This window comes from Schistocerca serialis, chromosome 4, assembly GCF_023864345.2.
Source record: "Schistocerca serialis cubense isolate TAMUIC-IGC-003099 chromosome 4, iqSchSeri2.2, whole genome shotgun sequence".
NCBI lineage: Eukaryota > Metazoa > Arthropoda > Insecta > Orthoptera > Acrididae > Schistocerca > Schistocerca serialis.
The window spans coordinates 776,032,705-776,048,587 of record NC_064641.1 but is presented as its reverse complement, the minus strand read 5'-3'; the positions used below and the strand labels follow the sequence as shown (position 1 = coordinate 776,048,587).

Here is a 15,883-nt window from a genome sequence, read left to right as displayed (position 1 = left end):
CTGCCGCCAAGTACGAGGGCCTGGTGAGAAATTTCGCCTGAAGCTATGCAGCTAACATTACATAACTGTCGTGCTGTTTCGTCTTCACGACAATTCTCAGCCGCATTCTGCAGGGGCAATGAAGATGCTCCTGCATCGTTTTCAAATGGAAATGTGAGATTACCCACAATACAGTCCGCAATTGTCTCCCCCTGAGTTTCATCTCTGGTCACATGAACCGCTGTCTTTGAAGACAACATTTTGACACAGACAATGAGGTGTAGGCCAGCGTGGAGAATTGGCGGAAAGCACTGGCGGCTGCCTTCTATGATGAGGCTATTGAAAAGTTGGTACAACGCTATGACAAAAGTCTAAGTCAGAACGGCGACTACGTAGAGAAGTAGCTGAAAGGTGTAGCTAATTATTACAAGTAAAACATTTCTGATGTTCACTGTGGTTTCAATTTAGCAATCAATCGGAGCTTACTTTCTGAACAGGCCTCGCATAATTAACACTAACCACCGTGCGCAAAAAAGAGGTTGGCGGTCAAGGACCGTAGTTAACACATTTAAGTAATTTAGAATTTATTAATTTATGATTCTTTACTCTAAAAAAGCAAGAATGGCTTAATCTGATGTTTTAAAGGAGATTTCATTAGCAATCTTATACTGTAAGTAATTACAAATATAGAAATAATGTGGTATTTGAATCTGGGATACTAATGTATTATCAGGTTCGATCGAAGCGGTTGGGTTTTGTTTCTATTTTCACTCTTTGTGCGCTTTACTCCTGAAAATAACTGTTCACAAATGTACGTGGTTTCAAAGAAAGATGACACATATACATGTAACGGATGCTGTGCAGCAATGGATATGGGCAGCTATGATTTGTATAAGTCCAAATAAGACACATAGTCAAAATTTTCTTTTAGTTGGATGTCAGACTGCAAGTATATGTATTCCATACGGAAAACTTCTGGTAATTGATCTATATTGTTTGTAAAAACTGTCGCATAAATACATTTCGAAAATCCTGAAACCGATTTTCAAATGCTTGCATCAAATCGAGAAGTGTGGCTGCGTATTTCATTCTTTCTGTAGGATTACGTCTCTGAACTTCTAGTTTCGCAGCTGCAATTGAAATAGCTGTTAGAGACAGACCATGGCGTTGCATAAAAGCGAGACTGCAGGCTCAAGTGCAGCACAGGCAGCAGTGATGAAAACAGGACGAACCAATGGCAGAGTAACATGGTGTGACGTATGTTGCAAATTGAAAATATTCAGTTTACCATAACTTTACATAAACGGAATTTTACGGATTTTCTTCCCGATCTTGTGATACAAGCTCATTTTTTGGGCTACACTGATATTTGCTTTGTGCACCCGGACCGCGGTCTGAACACCCTGTGTTGAGGTGTTCAGTATGGCTAAAGGAAAGGGCGTGGGTATAAATATCGGGGTTGTGTGGGTAGGTACTTTGGAGATGAAGATAGGTGTTGGGATGGATAGCGGGAAGTGAGGCGGAGGCTGGTGTGTACGTACGTCGGTAGAATGAAGAGGAGAAGGATGGCGAACGATGGGAAGGGAAGAGGGATGGAGGAGCTTGACGCGGAGTGGGATAGGTGGGGGAGAGTCAGAGTTGGTATGATGGATAAATATAGGGATGGTTTCCATCGTCTGGAAGAACGAGTCGGTTGCAATTGAGTTGGGACTGGATATGGAGTGGGCGTAGGTGTACCCACGGTAGTATGTGACGATATAGGCGCTGCAGCGTACCAGGATTGGTTTCGTGATAGTCGAAAGCTTGAAGTTTTTTCCAGATTTGATGCAGCAAGAAAACTGGAAAGTCTTGTGTAGAAGAATGTCGACGCGAGGCACGGACCTACAGAATTACAGACCAATATCTTTAACATCGGTTAGCTGCAGAATACCTGAACATATTTTCCGTTCGAATATAAGAAATTTCATTGAGAGGGAAAAGCTTCTAACCACAAATCAGCACGGTTTTAGAAAGCATCGCTCACGCAAAACTCACCTTGCCCATTTCTCACACGACATCTTGCGAATCACAGATGAAGGGTGAAAGAATGACTCGATATTCCTAGATTTCCGTAAAACACCGATTCGGTGCTACACGGCCGAGTGTTAACAGAGGAACAAGCATACGGAATAGGTTATAAGTGGCTCGAAGACTTCTTAAGTAACGGAACCCAGTACGGTGTCTGCGACAGCGAATGTTAGAGACAAGGGTACCGCCAGAAGTGACCCAGGAAAGTGTTTTAGAACCGCTACTGTTTTCTACACACATCAATGATCTGGCTGACAGGGTAAGAAACAGTCTTGTTATTTTCTGACGATGCTGTGTTGTGTGGGAAGGTGTCGTACTTGAGTGACTGTAGGAGTATGTAAGACGAGTTAGACATAATTTCTAGTCGGTGTGATGGAAGACAGCTACCTCTAAATATAGTAAAATGTAAGTTAATACAGATGAGTAGGTAGAACAAGCCCATAATTTTGGGATAGGATACCAGTAGCGTGCTAGTTGACACAGTCATGCCGGTTATATATCGGGTGATCAAAAAGTCAGTATAAATTTGAAAACTGAATAAATCACGGAATAATGTAGATAGAGAGGTACAAATTGACACACATGCTTGGAGTGACATGGGGTTTTATTAGAACCAAAAAAATACAAACGTTCAAAAAATGTCTGACAGATGGCGCTTCGCCTAATCAGAATAGCAATAATTAGCATAACAAAGTAAGACAAATAAAAGATGATGTTTTTTACAGGAAATGCTCAATATGTCCACCATCATTCCTCAACAATTGCTGTAGTCGAGGAATAATGTTGTGAACAGCACTGTAAAGCATGTCCGTAGTTATGGTCAGGCATTGGCGTCGGATGTTGTCTTTCAGCGTCCCTAGAGATGTCGGTCGATCACGATACACTTGCGACTTCAGGTAACCCCAAAGCCAATAATCGCACGGACTGAGGTTTGGGGACCTAGGAGGCCAAGCATGACTTAAGTGGCGGCTGAGCACACGATCATCACCAAACGACGCGCGCAAGAGATCTGTCACGCGTGTAGCAATACTTAGTTTTTTTTTCTTTTGGTTCTAATAAAACCACATGTCATTCCAAGCATGTGTGTCAATTTTTACCCGTCTATCTACATTATTCCGTGGTTTATTAAGTTTTCAAATTTGACTGACTTTTTGATTACCTGGTGTCAAGGCGTAACGTTGCAAAGGAATACGAAATGGAATGAGCATGGTAGGATTGTAGTAGGGAAGGTGAATGATCGACTAGGAAAGTATAGCTCATCTGTAAAGGAAACCGCTTGTAGGACTCTAGTGCGACCCATTGGTGAGTATTGTTCGAGTGTTTGGGATCCGTATCAGGTCAGGATAAAAGAAGACATCGAAGCAGTTAAGAAGGCAGCTGCTAGATTTGTTACCAGTAGGATCGAACAACACGCAAGTGTCATGGAGACGCTTCGGGAACCCAAATGGGAATCAGTGGAGGGAAAGCGACGTACTTTTCGAGGAGCACTACTGGAGGAATTTAGAGAACTGGCGTCTGTTGTTGACTGCAGAGGTGTTGTGACCATAGAAAATTTTAATTTTTATTCTTGCTTATGTGACCATAATAAGAGTCCAGGCTCCATAGGCAAACAGTCAGCCGACATTAAGAAATAGTCCACCAGGACATAGAAAGAAGATAAGCAGCGAAGGCTGCCTAGTATGGCTTGTTGATCAAATAACTTAGTGTTTGACTTTTTGTCAGAGGAAGCATCACGAATCAAACTTGCGCAATGGAAGACGCAAACACCAGGGCAATAATACAGCAAGAGAGAGTGTCAGTCATGTGTGGAAAAGACTCGTGTGGAACCAAATTAAGTTGTGTGCAGCTAGAAACGAAAATGTCGTGTGGAACCAAAGGCATTCTTGCGCAAGCCGACCAATTAGAAACGAGAGTGTCGTGTGGAACCATAGGTATTCTTGTGCAATCCGATCACTTAGAAATGAAAGGGTCGTGTGAAACAAATTAACTCGTGTGCACCCAAGTACATGAGAAACGAAATAAAAGGCCAGGCAGCGATATAGCTAGAGACACAGATTCAGATGCAGATTCAGTGCCAGTGCCGGCAGTTTGGAGATTCCGCAGCGAGACGCCAGGGGGGCGAGGAGGCCCATAGCAGCCGATACAGCTGATAAAGACTTCAGCTACAAGAAGACGGTGACAGACTCTGGTGGACGCTCAGGAACTGCAGGTCAAGCAGGATTTTTAGAGTTTCATTGGAATAGTGTTGAACAGAGGCTGCTAGTCTTTGTCTCAATTACTTAGAGAGATTACAGTGCTAACCAAGAACAAGTGATTGCTTTGTACTTGTTTCTTACATGTACCGGCAAATAGCTTTGAAGTAGCAAGTCCGAATAAATAGACTGAATCTTCACAAGCTGCGACATCGTCGCGAAAAAACACAGTGTCCCGTATATGTAATAAATTTCCTTTCATTTACGTCTAGGGTTACAATCTTTTCTGTTTAACAGATTACCAGTTTCGGTCTTTAAAGACCATCATCAGATCTGTCTCATAAAAACAAAGTCCAAATGTACTGCAGCCATAGTGGCATCGTCAAATGTTAAATGCGGAATCAGCACCAACATAGTCAATTACATACAAATCACTGGTGCATGTGATGTGATTTATATGTATTTGACGATGCTGGAGCTGATTCCGCATTTAACATTTGACGATGCCACTATGGCAGCAGTACATTAGGACAGATATGATGATGGTCATTAAAGACCGAAACCGGTAATCTGTTAAACAGAAAAGATTGTGACCATAGAAGTAAATTAAAGGAGACTGAATCTTACTAAGGGGTTTATGGTCCAACACCTCACATAAGTATATGTAAGAATAAGCTTGACAGAAACTAACCAATCTTTTCTACCTAGCCGGCTGTTGTGGCCGAGCGGTTCTAGGCGCTTCAGTCCGGAACCACGCGGCTGTTACTGTCGTAGGTTCGAATCCTGCCTCGGGCATGGATGTATGTGATGTCCATAGGTTAGTTAGGTTTAAGTAGTTCTAAGTCTAGGGGACTGATGACCTCAGATGTTAAGTCCCATAGTGCTCAGAGCCATTTGAACCATTTTTCTGCCTATTTCAATTCTGTAACCTAGTTTCAGGAAACTTATTTGCTTCAAACTAAGGAGATTCTCTCCCTCTCATCTCCCATATAAAGGTTGACAGCAATTTACAACTAACCCATTGTCGTTAACGTCCCGATTGCGCTACGCTGTTCGCACTTACTTCATTCTGGTATAGTGAGGCTGTGCCGGGACGCGACAGAGCGATTCTACTGCCGCCAACGTACATTTTGCGTAAGGAATCGCGGAGATAAGAGAAATTAGTGCTCTTCGAGAAACATACAGTTCTATATGCAAGTGGAGCCAATACGGTGGCCTGTGGAGTGTGTATACAGGGTGTTACAAAAAGGTACGGCCAAATTTTCAGGAAACATTCCTCACACACAAAGAAAGAAAATATGTTATGTGGGCATGTGTCCGGAAACGCTTACTTTTCATGTTAGAGCTCATTTTAATACTTCTCTTCAAATCACATTAATCATGGAATGGAAACACATAGCAACAGGACGTACCAGCGTGACTTCTAACACTTTGTTACAGGAAATGTTCAAAATGTCATCCGTTAGCGAGGATATATGCAACCACCCTCCGTCGTACGGAATCCCTGATGCGCTGATGCAGCCCTGGAGAATGGCGTATTGTATCACAGCCGTCCACAATACGAACACGAAGAGTGTCTACATTTGGTACCGGTTGCGCAGACAAGAGCTTTCAAATGCCCCCATAAATGAAAGTCAAGAGGGTTGAGGTCAGGAGAGCGTGGAGGCCACGGAATTGGTCCGTCTCTACCAATCCATCAGTCACAGAATCTGTTGTTGAGAAGCGTACGAACACTTCGACTGAAATGTGCAGGAGCTCCATCGTGCATGAACCACATGTTGTGTCGTACTTGTAAAGGCACATGTTCTAGCAGCACAGGTAGAGTATCCCGTATGAAATCATGATAAAGTGCTCCATTGAGCGTAGGTGGAAGAACATGGCACCCAATAAAGGCATCACCAACAATGCCTGCCCAAACGTTCACCGAAAATCTGTGTTGACGACGTGATTGCACAATTGCGTGCGGATTCTCGTCAGCCCACACATGATGATTGTGAAAATTTACAATTTGATCACGCTGGAATGAAGCCTCATCCGTAAAGAGAACATTTGCACTGAAATGAGGATTGACACATTGTTGGATGAACCATTCGCAGAAGTGTACCCGTGGAGGCCAATCAGCTGCTGATAGTGCCTGCACACGCTGTACATGGTACGGAAACAACTGGTTCTCCCGTAGTACTCTCCATACAGTGACGTGGTCAACGTTACCTTGTACAGCAGCAACTTCTCTCACGCTGACATTAGGGTTATCGTCAACTGCACGTAGAATTGCTTCGTCCATTGCAGGAGTCCTCGTCGTTCTAGGTCTTCCCCAGTCGCGAGTCATAGGCTGGAATGTACCGTGGTCCCTAAGACGCCGATGAATTGCTTCGAACGTCTTCCTGTCTGGACACCTTCGTTCTGGAAATCTGTCTCGATACAAACGTACCGCACCACGGCTATTGCCCCGTGCTAATCCATACATCAAATGGGCATCTGCCAACTCCGCATTTGTAAACATTACACTGACTGCAAAACCACGGTCGTGATGAAGACTAACCTGTTGATGCTACGTACTGATGTGACTGTAGAGGAATGAGTCGCATGTCAACACAAGCACCGAAGTCAACATTACCTTCCTTCAATTGGGCCAACTGGCGGTGAATCGAGGAAGTACAGTACATACTGACGAAACTAAAATGAGCTCTAGCATGGAAATTAAGCGTTTCCGGATACATGTCCACATAACATCTTTTCTTTATTTGTGTGAGAGGAACGTTTCCAGAAAGTTTGGGCGTACCTTTTTGTAATACCCTGTACAGATGTAGACGCCCTTGGTCCTCTATCAGCCGTCAGTCGCCGCCTCGGAGAGCTTACCGGTGTAGCAGGTGGGGCAGGCCCTGGCGCTGCAGTAGGCGCTGCTGACCGCCCTGCCGACCACGGCTGGAGCGCCGCACGAGTACTCACTGGCGGCCGCGGACGGGGGGCCGAGTCGGACGCGGGGCGTCGCTGCCGGCTGCGCGCTCATCTCGCCTCGCTTGGCCCTGGCCGCCTCTCCGCTGAACTGGCTGGCTGGGGGAACTGCTGCTGCCCAGCTACACGCCGACGCTCCGCTCAGCTCTGAATTAAACACAGACGCCGCCAGCCGGTCGAATCGCGGCCAGTCGATACTGCCTGTCTCACGGAAGTACCGTAGTCGGCACATCTCTATTATGGATGACCACCAGTCTGCTCTAACGGCGTGGGCCGAACGACCCGCGCATCACTCGTAAAGATTTTTCCGCTGTTACCAGCGCCCGCCCACGCCCAGATTAGCCTGCCCGAGAGCGGCACGGACGGGTCCTTTTGCAATTCTGAACAGAGCTCGGGCTAGGCTTCCAGATTTCCAGTACGGCGAGGAACTACCTCGCCAAATAATTCCCCGCATCTGAATACGAAATGTAGGAAAAAATGAAATGGGCAATTACATTCTGGCAAGTGGGCGATGCTAAGCGCCTGCAATGTCATCCTCTACAGATGCGTCATTTGGATGGGGTATGTTGGGACATCGGATCAACACACCAGCCTCCAGTCATTGTCAACAACCAGAGATTGGAACAGTTGCTTCAGATCCAACTACACTACTGGCCATTAAAATTGCTGCACCAAGAAGAAATACAGATGATAAACGGGTATTCATTGGACAAATATATTATACTAGCACTGACATATGATTATATATCCACGAAATTTGGGTGCATAGATCCTGAGAAATCAGTACCGAGAACAACCACCTCTGGCCGTAATAACGGCCTTGATACGCCTGGGCATTGAGTCAAACAGAGCTCGGATGGCGTGTACAGGTACAGCTGCGCACGATACTACAACACGATACCACAGTTCATCAAGAGTAGTGACTGGTCTACTGTGACGAGCCAGTTGCTCGGCCACCATTGACCAGACGTCTTCAGTTGGTGAGAGATCAGGAGAATGTGCTGGCCAATGCAGAGTCGAACATTTTCTGCAACCAGAAAGGCCCGTACAGGACCTGCAACATGCGGTAGTGCATTATTCTGCTGAAATGTAGGGTTTCGGAGATATCGAATGAAGGGTAGAGCCACGGGTTGTAACACATCTGAAATGTAACGTCCACTGTTGAAAGTGGGTCAATGCGAACAAGAGGTGAGATGACGAATACACGTTTCCAGTGTGCGTTCACTGCGATGTCGCAAAACACGGATGTAAGCATCATGATGCTGTAAACAGAACCTGGATTCATCCGAAAAATAACGTTTCGCCATTCGTGCACCCAGGTTCGTCGTTGAGTATACAATCGTAGGCGCTCCTGTCTGTGACGCACCGTCACGGGCAACCGCAGCCATGGTCTCCGAGCTGATAGTCCATGCTGCTGCAAACGTCGTCGAACTGTTCGTGCAGATGGTTGCTGTCTTGCAAACGTCCCCATCTGTTGACTCATGGATCGAGACGTTGCTGCACGACCCGTTACAGCCATGCGGGTAAGATGCCTGTTATCTCGACTGCGAGCGATACGAAGCTGTTGGGATCCAGCACGGCGTTCCGTATTACCCTCCTGAATCCACCGATTCCATATTCTGCTAACAGTCATTAGATCTCGACCAACGTGAGGAGCAATGTCGTGATACGATAAACCGCAATCTCCATAGGCTACAATCCGACCTTTATCAAAGTTGAAAACGTGATGGTACGCATTTCTCCTCCTTACACGAGGCATCGCAACAACGTATCACCAGGCAACGCCGGTCAACTGCTGTTTGTGTATGAGAAATCGGTTGGAAACTTTCCTCATGTCAGCACGTTGTAGGTGTCACCACCGGCGCCAACCTCGTGTGAATGGTCAGAAAAGCTAATCATTTGCATATCACAGCATCTTCTTCCTGTCGGTTAAATTTCGCGTCTGTAGCACGTCGTCTTCGTGGTGTAGCAATTTAAATGGTCAGTAGTGTACCTTGCCAACTGGTCTCAAGAGGCAGTCACCATTCTATTCCAGGCCTTCCACCAAGGAAAGATCCTTATAGCTGAGTCAGTATAAGTTGATCCCTGACAGCTGCTGTGGGCTGGGCGTAGCAATTTCATGGAGCTACCTCTGTACTGGCGTGAGCTGTCGCCAGCGCACCAGGTGGCAAAGAGTTTGCGAGAAGGTCGGTAGTAAGCATCGGAGCAAGCGAGCCTATGAGGCCAAAGACAAACTCGCAAGAAACGCGCCGTCAACGCCTTCTCGACTGTCAGTATTTAGGTTGCTGCCGCGGACCGGAGGGTCCAGTCAGTCATCCAGGGAGTCAACGAGTCGAGTCATCAGCCGCAGCACAGTGGAAGTCGCAGTCGCAGTTAGCTCAGCCTCCAGCTCAGAGCCAGGTAGCACATAGCGACCAGAGTAGTGTACATAGCGGACTTGTACTTCACCAGCAGTGAGACTAACATGGACTATTATGTAAGAGCTTGTACCACAACAACTAGCTTAAGTGAAGTGGTTTTCTTATTTAACCCAGTTAATACGTAAGTGCAGTTGTGTTACAGAAAGAGGATACTGGCCACCAAACAAGATCCTCCCCTTGCTTCCTACGGTATAAGCCTGCAGTGCCAACGAGACGATACCAAAACCTCAACCAACAACGTAGCGTGGTTTTGCAAACGTCTCTGTAGCAACGTCACAGTGTTGCGTGAGCTGTGAAGACGGCGACTGTTTTCACCTGCAGCGTTAGCGCTTCGCAGTTGAAATCTTGCAACAGTTCTGCAAGCTGTCAGCTATCTTCTTAGACCGTCTCGACTACAGCACCATTTACAATAGAGCCTGTGTCCTCTGAATGTCAGACAGACACATTGACCACTCAGCTTCCAACTATAGAGACGGACTGGCTCTCCAGATGAAACTCGAACTAGCAGTCCTGGCACAACTCATGCCTACTGCCTTGTACACTGAGGAGACGATACGCACACATACAGATGGCTGTGGTATTTCGTACATAAGGTACAATAGGGCAGTGCATTGACGGAGCTGTCATTTGTACTCAGGAGATTCGTGTGAAAAGGTTCCCGAAGTGATTATGGCCGCACGACGGCAAGTAGCGGACTGGTACTCGGAGTTAGGGGCATGGGGCATTCCGTCTTGGAAATCGTTAGAGAATTCAATATTCCGAGTTCCACAATGTCAAGAGTATTCCAGAATACCAAATTTCAGACATTACCCCTCACCATGCACAAATCAGCCGTCGACGACCTTCACGTAACGACCGAGAGCACCAGTGTTCGTGTAGAGTCACCAGGGCTAATAGGCAAGCATCATTCCTTGAAATAACCGCAGAAATCAATGTGGGACGTAAGACGAAAATATCCATTTGACAGCGAGCCGAAATTTGGCATTAATGGGCTATGGCAGCACACGACCAAGGCCTTTCCGATTAATTCCGATTTCAGTGGGTAAGAGCTGATGGTAAGGACTGAGTGGAGCACAGACCCCACGAAGCCTTGGACCGAAGTTACCAACAAGGCACTTTCCAAGCTGATGGTGGCTCCGTAATGATGTTGGCTGTGTTTACATCGAATGGACAGAGTGCTCTGGTCCAACCGAACCGATCACTCACTACATATGGTTATGTTTAGCAACTTGGAGACCATTCGATGGATTTTTTATGGGTAACAATGTACCATGACACCAGGCTATAACTGCTCGCGATTGGTATGAAGAATGTTCTGGACAGTTCGAGCGAATTATTTGGCCAGCTAGATCGACCGACATGAATCTTATCGAAGATTTACTGGGCATAATCGAGAAGTCAGTTCGTGGGCATAATCCTGCAACGGCAATACTTTCGCTGATGTCAAGAACGTTCGTCAGACCAATCGCGTACAATTGTAGCCCAGTGCCGTGACGCATTGTCATCCATAAAAATTCCATCGTTGTTTGGGAATAAGAAGTCCATGTATGGCTGCAGATTGTCTCCAACGGGCCGAACATGATATCCAGAAAATGACCGATCAGTTGAACCAGAGGACCAAGCCCATTCCACGTGAACATGGCCCACACCATTATGGTGTAACCACCAGCTTACACAGTGTCTTGTTGACAACTTGGGTCCGCGGCTTCATGGTGTCTGCGCCACACTCGAACCCTATCATCAGCTCTTAACAACTGAGACTGGGATTCACCTGACCAGACCACGGTTTTCCTGCCGTCTAGGGTCCATCTGATATGGTCACGAGCACAGGAGAGGCGCTGGAAGCGATGTCGTCTTGTTAGCAAAAGCACTCACGTCGGTCGTCTGCTGCCATAGCCCATTAATGACAAATTTCGACGCACTGCCCTAACAGATACGTTCGTCGTATGCCTCACATTGATTTTTGCGGTTATTTCACGCAGTGTTGCTTGTTTGTTAGCACTGACAACTCTACGCAAACGCCGGTGCTCTCGGTCGTTAAGTGAATGCCGTCGGTCTCTGCACTGTCCGTGGTGAGAGGCAATAGCTGAAGTATGGGATCCTCAGCGCACCTTTGACACTGTGGATGTCAGAATACTGAATGGTCTAACGTATTTCGAAATGGAACGTCTCATGTGTCTAGCTCCACTATTCCGTGTTCAGACTCTGTTAACTTCCGTCGTGTGGCTATAATCACGTCGGACACCTTTTCACATGAATCAGCTGATTACGAATGACAATTTCGCTAATGCACTGCACTTTTATACCTCGTTTATGCGGTATTACCGCCATCTGTATGTGCGTATCCGGTGTCTTATTGTGAAGAATCTAATTTTGTGAATGGTGAATTCTGCGAAAATCGGAGAAGTAGGGAATCCGAGCGTTAGAGACGTCATGTTATAGAAGGATTTTGCAAACTGGGCGGAATGATAACATAAGAAAGGAGCAGGTTCTACGTAGAATTTGCAACGATAGGATATGTGGAAACACTGATTACAGGAAGGGAGAGAGTGAACAGGTGTTACGGCATCAGAGAGTAACTTCCATAGCATTAGAGCGAGCTGTAGAAGATAAAATCTGTAGTGGATGACAGAGATTGGCATATATCCAATAAATAATTTAGGATATTGGGTGTAAAAGCTGGTCTGAAATGAAGAAGTTGGCAGAGGAGAGTAAGTCATAACGGGCCATATCAGATCATTCAGAAGACTGGCATCCTGAAATAACAAATTTGTGACCAAGATGCCAACTACATGTTGTTGCATTGTGGATGTTGCTTAGGGTCCTTGCATCTAGAAGGGAACCATGAACTGTCCAAATAAATTGCTCTGAACAATGAGCTCTCACGGAAGTTGGCAGAGTATTTACAGTCAATTGCTCTGCGCCCATCTCTTGCTCCAGATCTTCCTCTGTGCAGGACAGGTGCAAGGTAAATAAATGTCAAATAACTGTCCTCTTGACGCCTGGATGTTTCAAGGACTGGTCCTCAGTGCTTCGCCCTTAACAGCCTATGTATGTATTCTTTTCCGTGTTTTACCTACATCACTGCAGGCAAATGCCGGGGTGGTTCCTTTGAAAGAGCACGGCCGATTTTCTTCCCCATCTTTCTCTAATCCGATGGCCTCGATGTTCGGTCCTCTCCCCCAAGCAAACCAACCAACCTATGTATTCTAGACCCCATAACAAAGTTTCTGTGAAGTCCAGTTAATTCTGGATCTAGAAGATGAGAGACTCGGACTCATTCTGGCATGAGCAGATCTAGGCTCAGAAACGGTTATGTCTGTCCAACTGAAGCCCTTGGCCTCTCACGGTCCATCTAGTGCTGACTGTGACACTCATTAAAGACTGAACTCATTGAACAGATATTGCGGTTTCCTTATTTGCGACACGGGACCACCTGATGAATTCAGTAGAAATAAATTTCAATTATCACAATTTTTATTAACACGCCGTTGTGCTCTGAGGCCACAAACAAATTGGCTGCCATTCCTGCACTATAAACTGCTCTTCAACGACTTCTCGCACGTACGCCCTCTGTAGCACTTTTACTGTAATAGTTAACAGACTAACGACTTCAGCTATCAGGTCCGGCTGACTATGAGATCATGTTCGGCCGCCATGTCTCCTTCTGTCATTTGAAGTGGTGTGGAGAAACCTGCGGGTAGCAAATTGCTCTCCAAGGTCAGTTTCAGCTTTGCCTCCTATGATGTCGGTACATCTCATAAAGTACCTTCAGCCCTCACAAGGTTCAGTGTACACCATTATATGAATTTCAGCACGGATAAAGTCCCTGACAGTGCCGGGAATCGAACGTTGGACCTCTGTATGAGCCCAGTGCCTAGCTAATAGTGAACACCAAAAAATTCTGAAGAAGATTACAGCAGAGGGGTCGAAACGTCGATCATGTAGAAGAAACTGAAATGTAACGTGACACAGGTTAATATTCCAAAAGATTTTACCTTCAGCTTAAGTACATCCTATGGTATGTTAAGAATACGCTATGAATAAATTTTGTTAAAAAATAAGAGAATGACTCAAAGGCGTATGACCTCGTGAACTGTGTTGCATGATGCAATAAAAATGAACATTATTTGTTCTCTCCCCTAGTCCAGTAACTATAAAAATTCTGGGTAAGTTTAAGCCAGTAACTAATAATTTGTATGTATGACAGTAAGATATAGTATTCAACCACTAGAGATTAAGCAGAATGTTAAATAAGAAAACACTACTGTTGCAAATCAGGAAAATTAATAATGCAAGACCCGAATAGTCTGCTCCATATTTACATGCGCTAGACGATGCTTCACGTCACGTACTTGGCTTACAGTAGGATGGGAAAATAGGTGGAACTGATAGAGTGCTTGTACGAAGAAAGTTATGAATACGCGATAAAATAGAAAAATCATATGGGATTTATAAAGGGTTAAAGTATGTTCCACCAGCTTTCGAGTTTTGGGTTTTCCTACAGATGGAACCTCACTCGCCGCTTCCCTAACCCTGGTTTACAAATAGCTGCAGAAAGTGAGCTTATAAAGTAAGAAAAATGTTAGCGATGTTCAAGTTTAATGTCGTAAGTAGGAACGATGGACGTGAAGTTCTTCTGGCTCATTTACAGGCAAATTACTGCCGGTCCCGGAAACATTAAGAAGCCTTCAGAGCGGCTGGTAGACCATTTTTTTACGAGTTACAGATACCCAAGGGTGCACCGCGCCGCGTGTTGAGCTTTAAGAGGGATAAAGAGACGCAGATAAACAGAAGCGCCCTAATTTTGGCGAAAAACGCGGTACACCTGTAACGGTGGAGCAATTGTGCGCCGTGAGCGCTAATGCAGTCTTGCTGATAGCTCTTAGCACAACGCTTCATCACCGTAGGCTTTCTATGGCAAATGCGTCCACATTAAGGTACGACTAATGTAATTAATGCCACAGTAGCTTATCAGTAATCTACTTTAACTTAGTACCCAGATATAACCGTATCTTTTCCTTTTTAGTCGCGTGTTGCATTTCTGCACCGCCAAGGCGTTAGCCATTCTAGAACAGCTGACATCCGCGATCGTGCGATTATTCAGGTGTGGTCGGAAATGTTGTTGTTTGTTATCAGGCTGTTTCATAGCTGTATTTACGACAATACTCTGCAAACCACGGTGCGTGCCAGAGGGCGCATTCTATTGAACCGCTTATTAGAGTTTCATCCCGTTCCATTCGCGTATGAAGAGCGTGAATTTCGCAGTCCCTTCGGGAGCGATACGTAGAGATTTTTGTACGTTCCTAGTGAGTCACTCAGTACTGATTTATGCAACTTTTAAAGTAAAATTACACAGGGTAATAGGGTCTATCTTCAAAAGTGTACTGGTCCAGGTTCTTCAGTAGTCCTGTGACTCTCTGTCGCGTGTGAAACAAACTATCACCATTCGTGCTACTTTTTTTCTATGCGTTCAATATCCCCTGTTAGTCCTATTTTGTACGTCTCCCACACATTTGTTTGCACGAGAGTTGTTCACTTAAAAGTGAATACGCACATACATTTCCGATGTGCTAGAAGTCAGCATATAGTTCCAGTTACAACCTAGCTGACCTGTATTTGTCGTATTATGTAGGGCCAACAGGAACTACATTTAATCTTATTGATAGTAACTTAGGCCTATCTTCTTGCTGAACGTAACGACTGAGAGTGGCATGAGAGCACCAGTTAGCAGGTTTTACACCGAAACAGTCGATTCTGGTTGCCTTCCTTTTCAACTTTATCGTATTTCTCGGACACTTCTACGAAGAGTTTCAAAGCCAACATATGCAAGTGCAATATAGGGTGTTTAATTACTGTAAGTACAAACAAAAGGGGAGAGTAGAAGATAATCAAACAAGCAAATAATCCTAACTCCATGGGTCTGGTTGTCAATGGTTTCCCCGATACGACATACGAGTGGGTGCTGAAAAGTAATGCCTTCGAATTTTCTATTCTGTTCTCAATACCGGTACTGCGTGTCATGCACGCTACTCCGTCGATTTTCCCACCTCGCTGACGCACGTTGCAACCATCTGCCGCTGGAGGGATCCGAATTGTAGCATGTAACATGGTGCGGTGTACACTGAAGCGGCAAAAAGCTGGTATAGGCATGCGTATTCAAATACAGAGATATGTAAACAGGTAGAATATGGCGCTGCGGTCGGCAATGCCTATATAAAACAAGTGTCTGGCGCAATTGTTAGATCGGTTACTGCTTCTACAATGGCA

At 45.4% G+C, this 15,883-nt stretch overlaps 1 protein-coding gene across 4 annotated transcripts in view; it reads right to left on the bottom strand.

Moving 5' to 3' along the window:
- Nucleotides 1–15,883, bottom strand: part of LOC126473336 (complexin) — a 710,430-nt gene that overhangs the window by 221,848 nt on the left and 472,699 nt on the right. For 2 of the 4 annotated variants that reach the window (XM_050100326.1, XM_050100327.1), the window contains exon 1: nucleotides 7,098–7,256. The exons of the other annotated variants lie outside the window; for them this stretch is intronic. In XM_050100326.1, coding sequence (XP_049956283.1) covers nucleotides 7,098–7,248 — 151 coding nt within the window. In that variant the 5' untranslated portion in view covers nucleotides 7,249–7,256. Of the gene's footprint in view, nucleotides 1–7,097; nucleotides 7,257–15,883 lie in introns of those variants that run through there. 4 annotated transcript variants of the gene reach the window in all.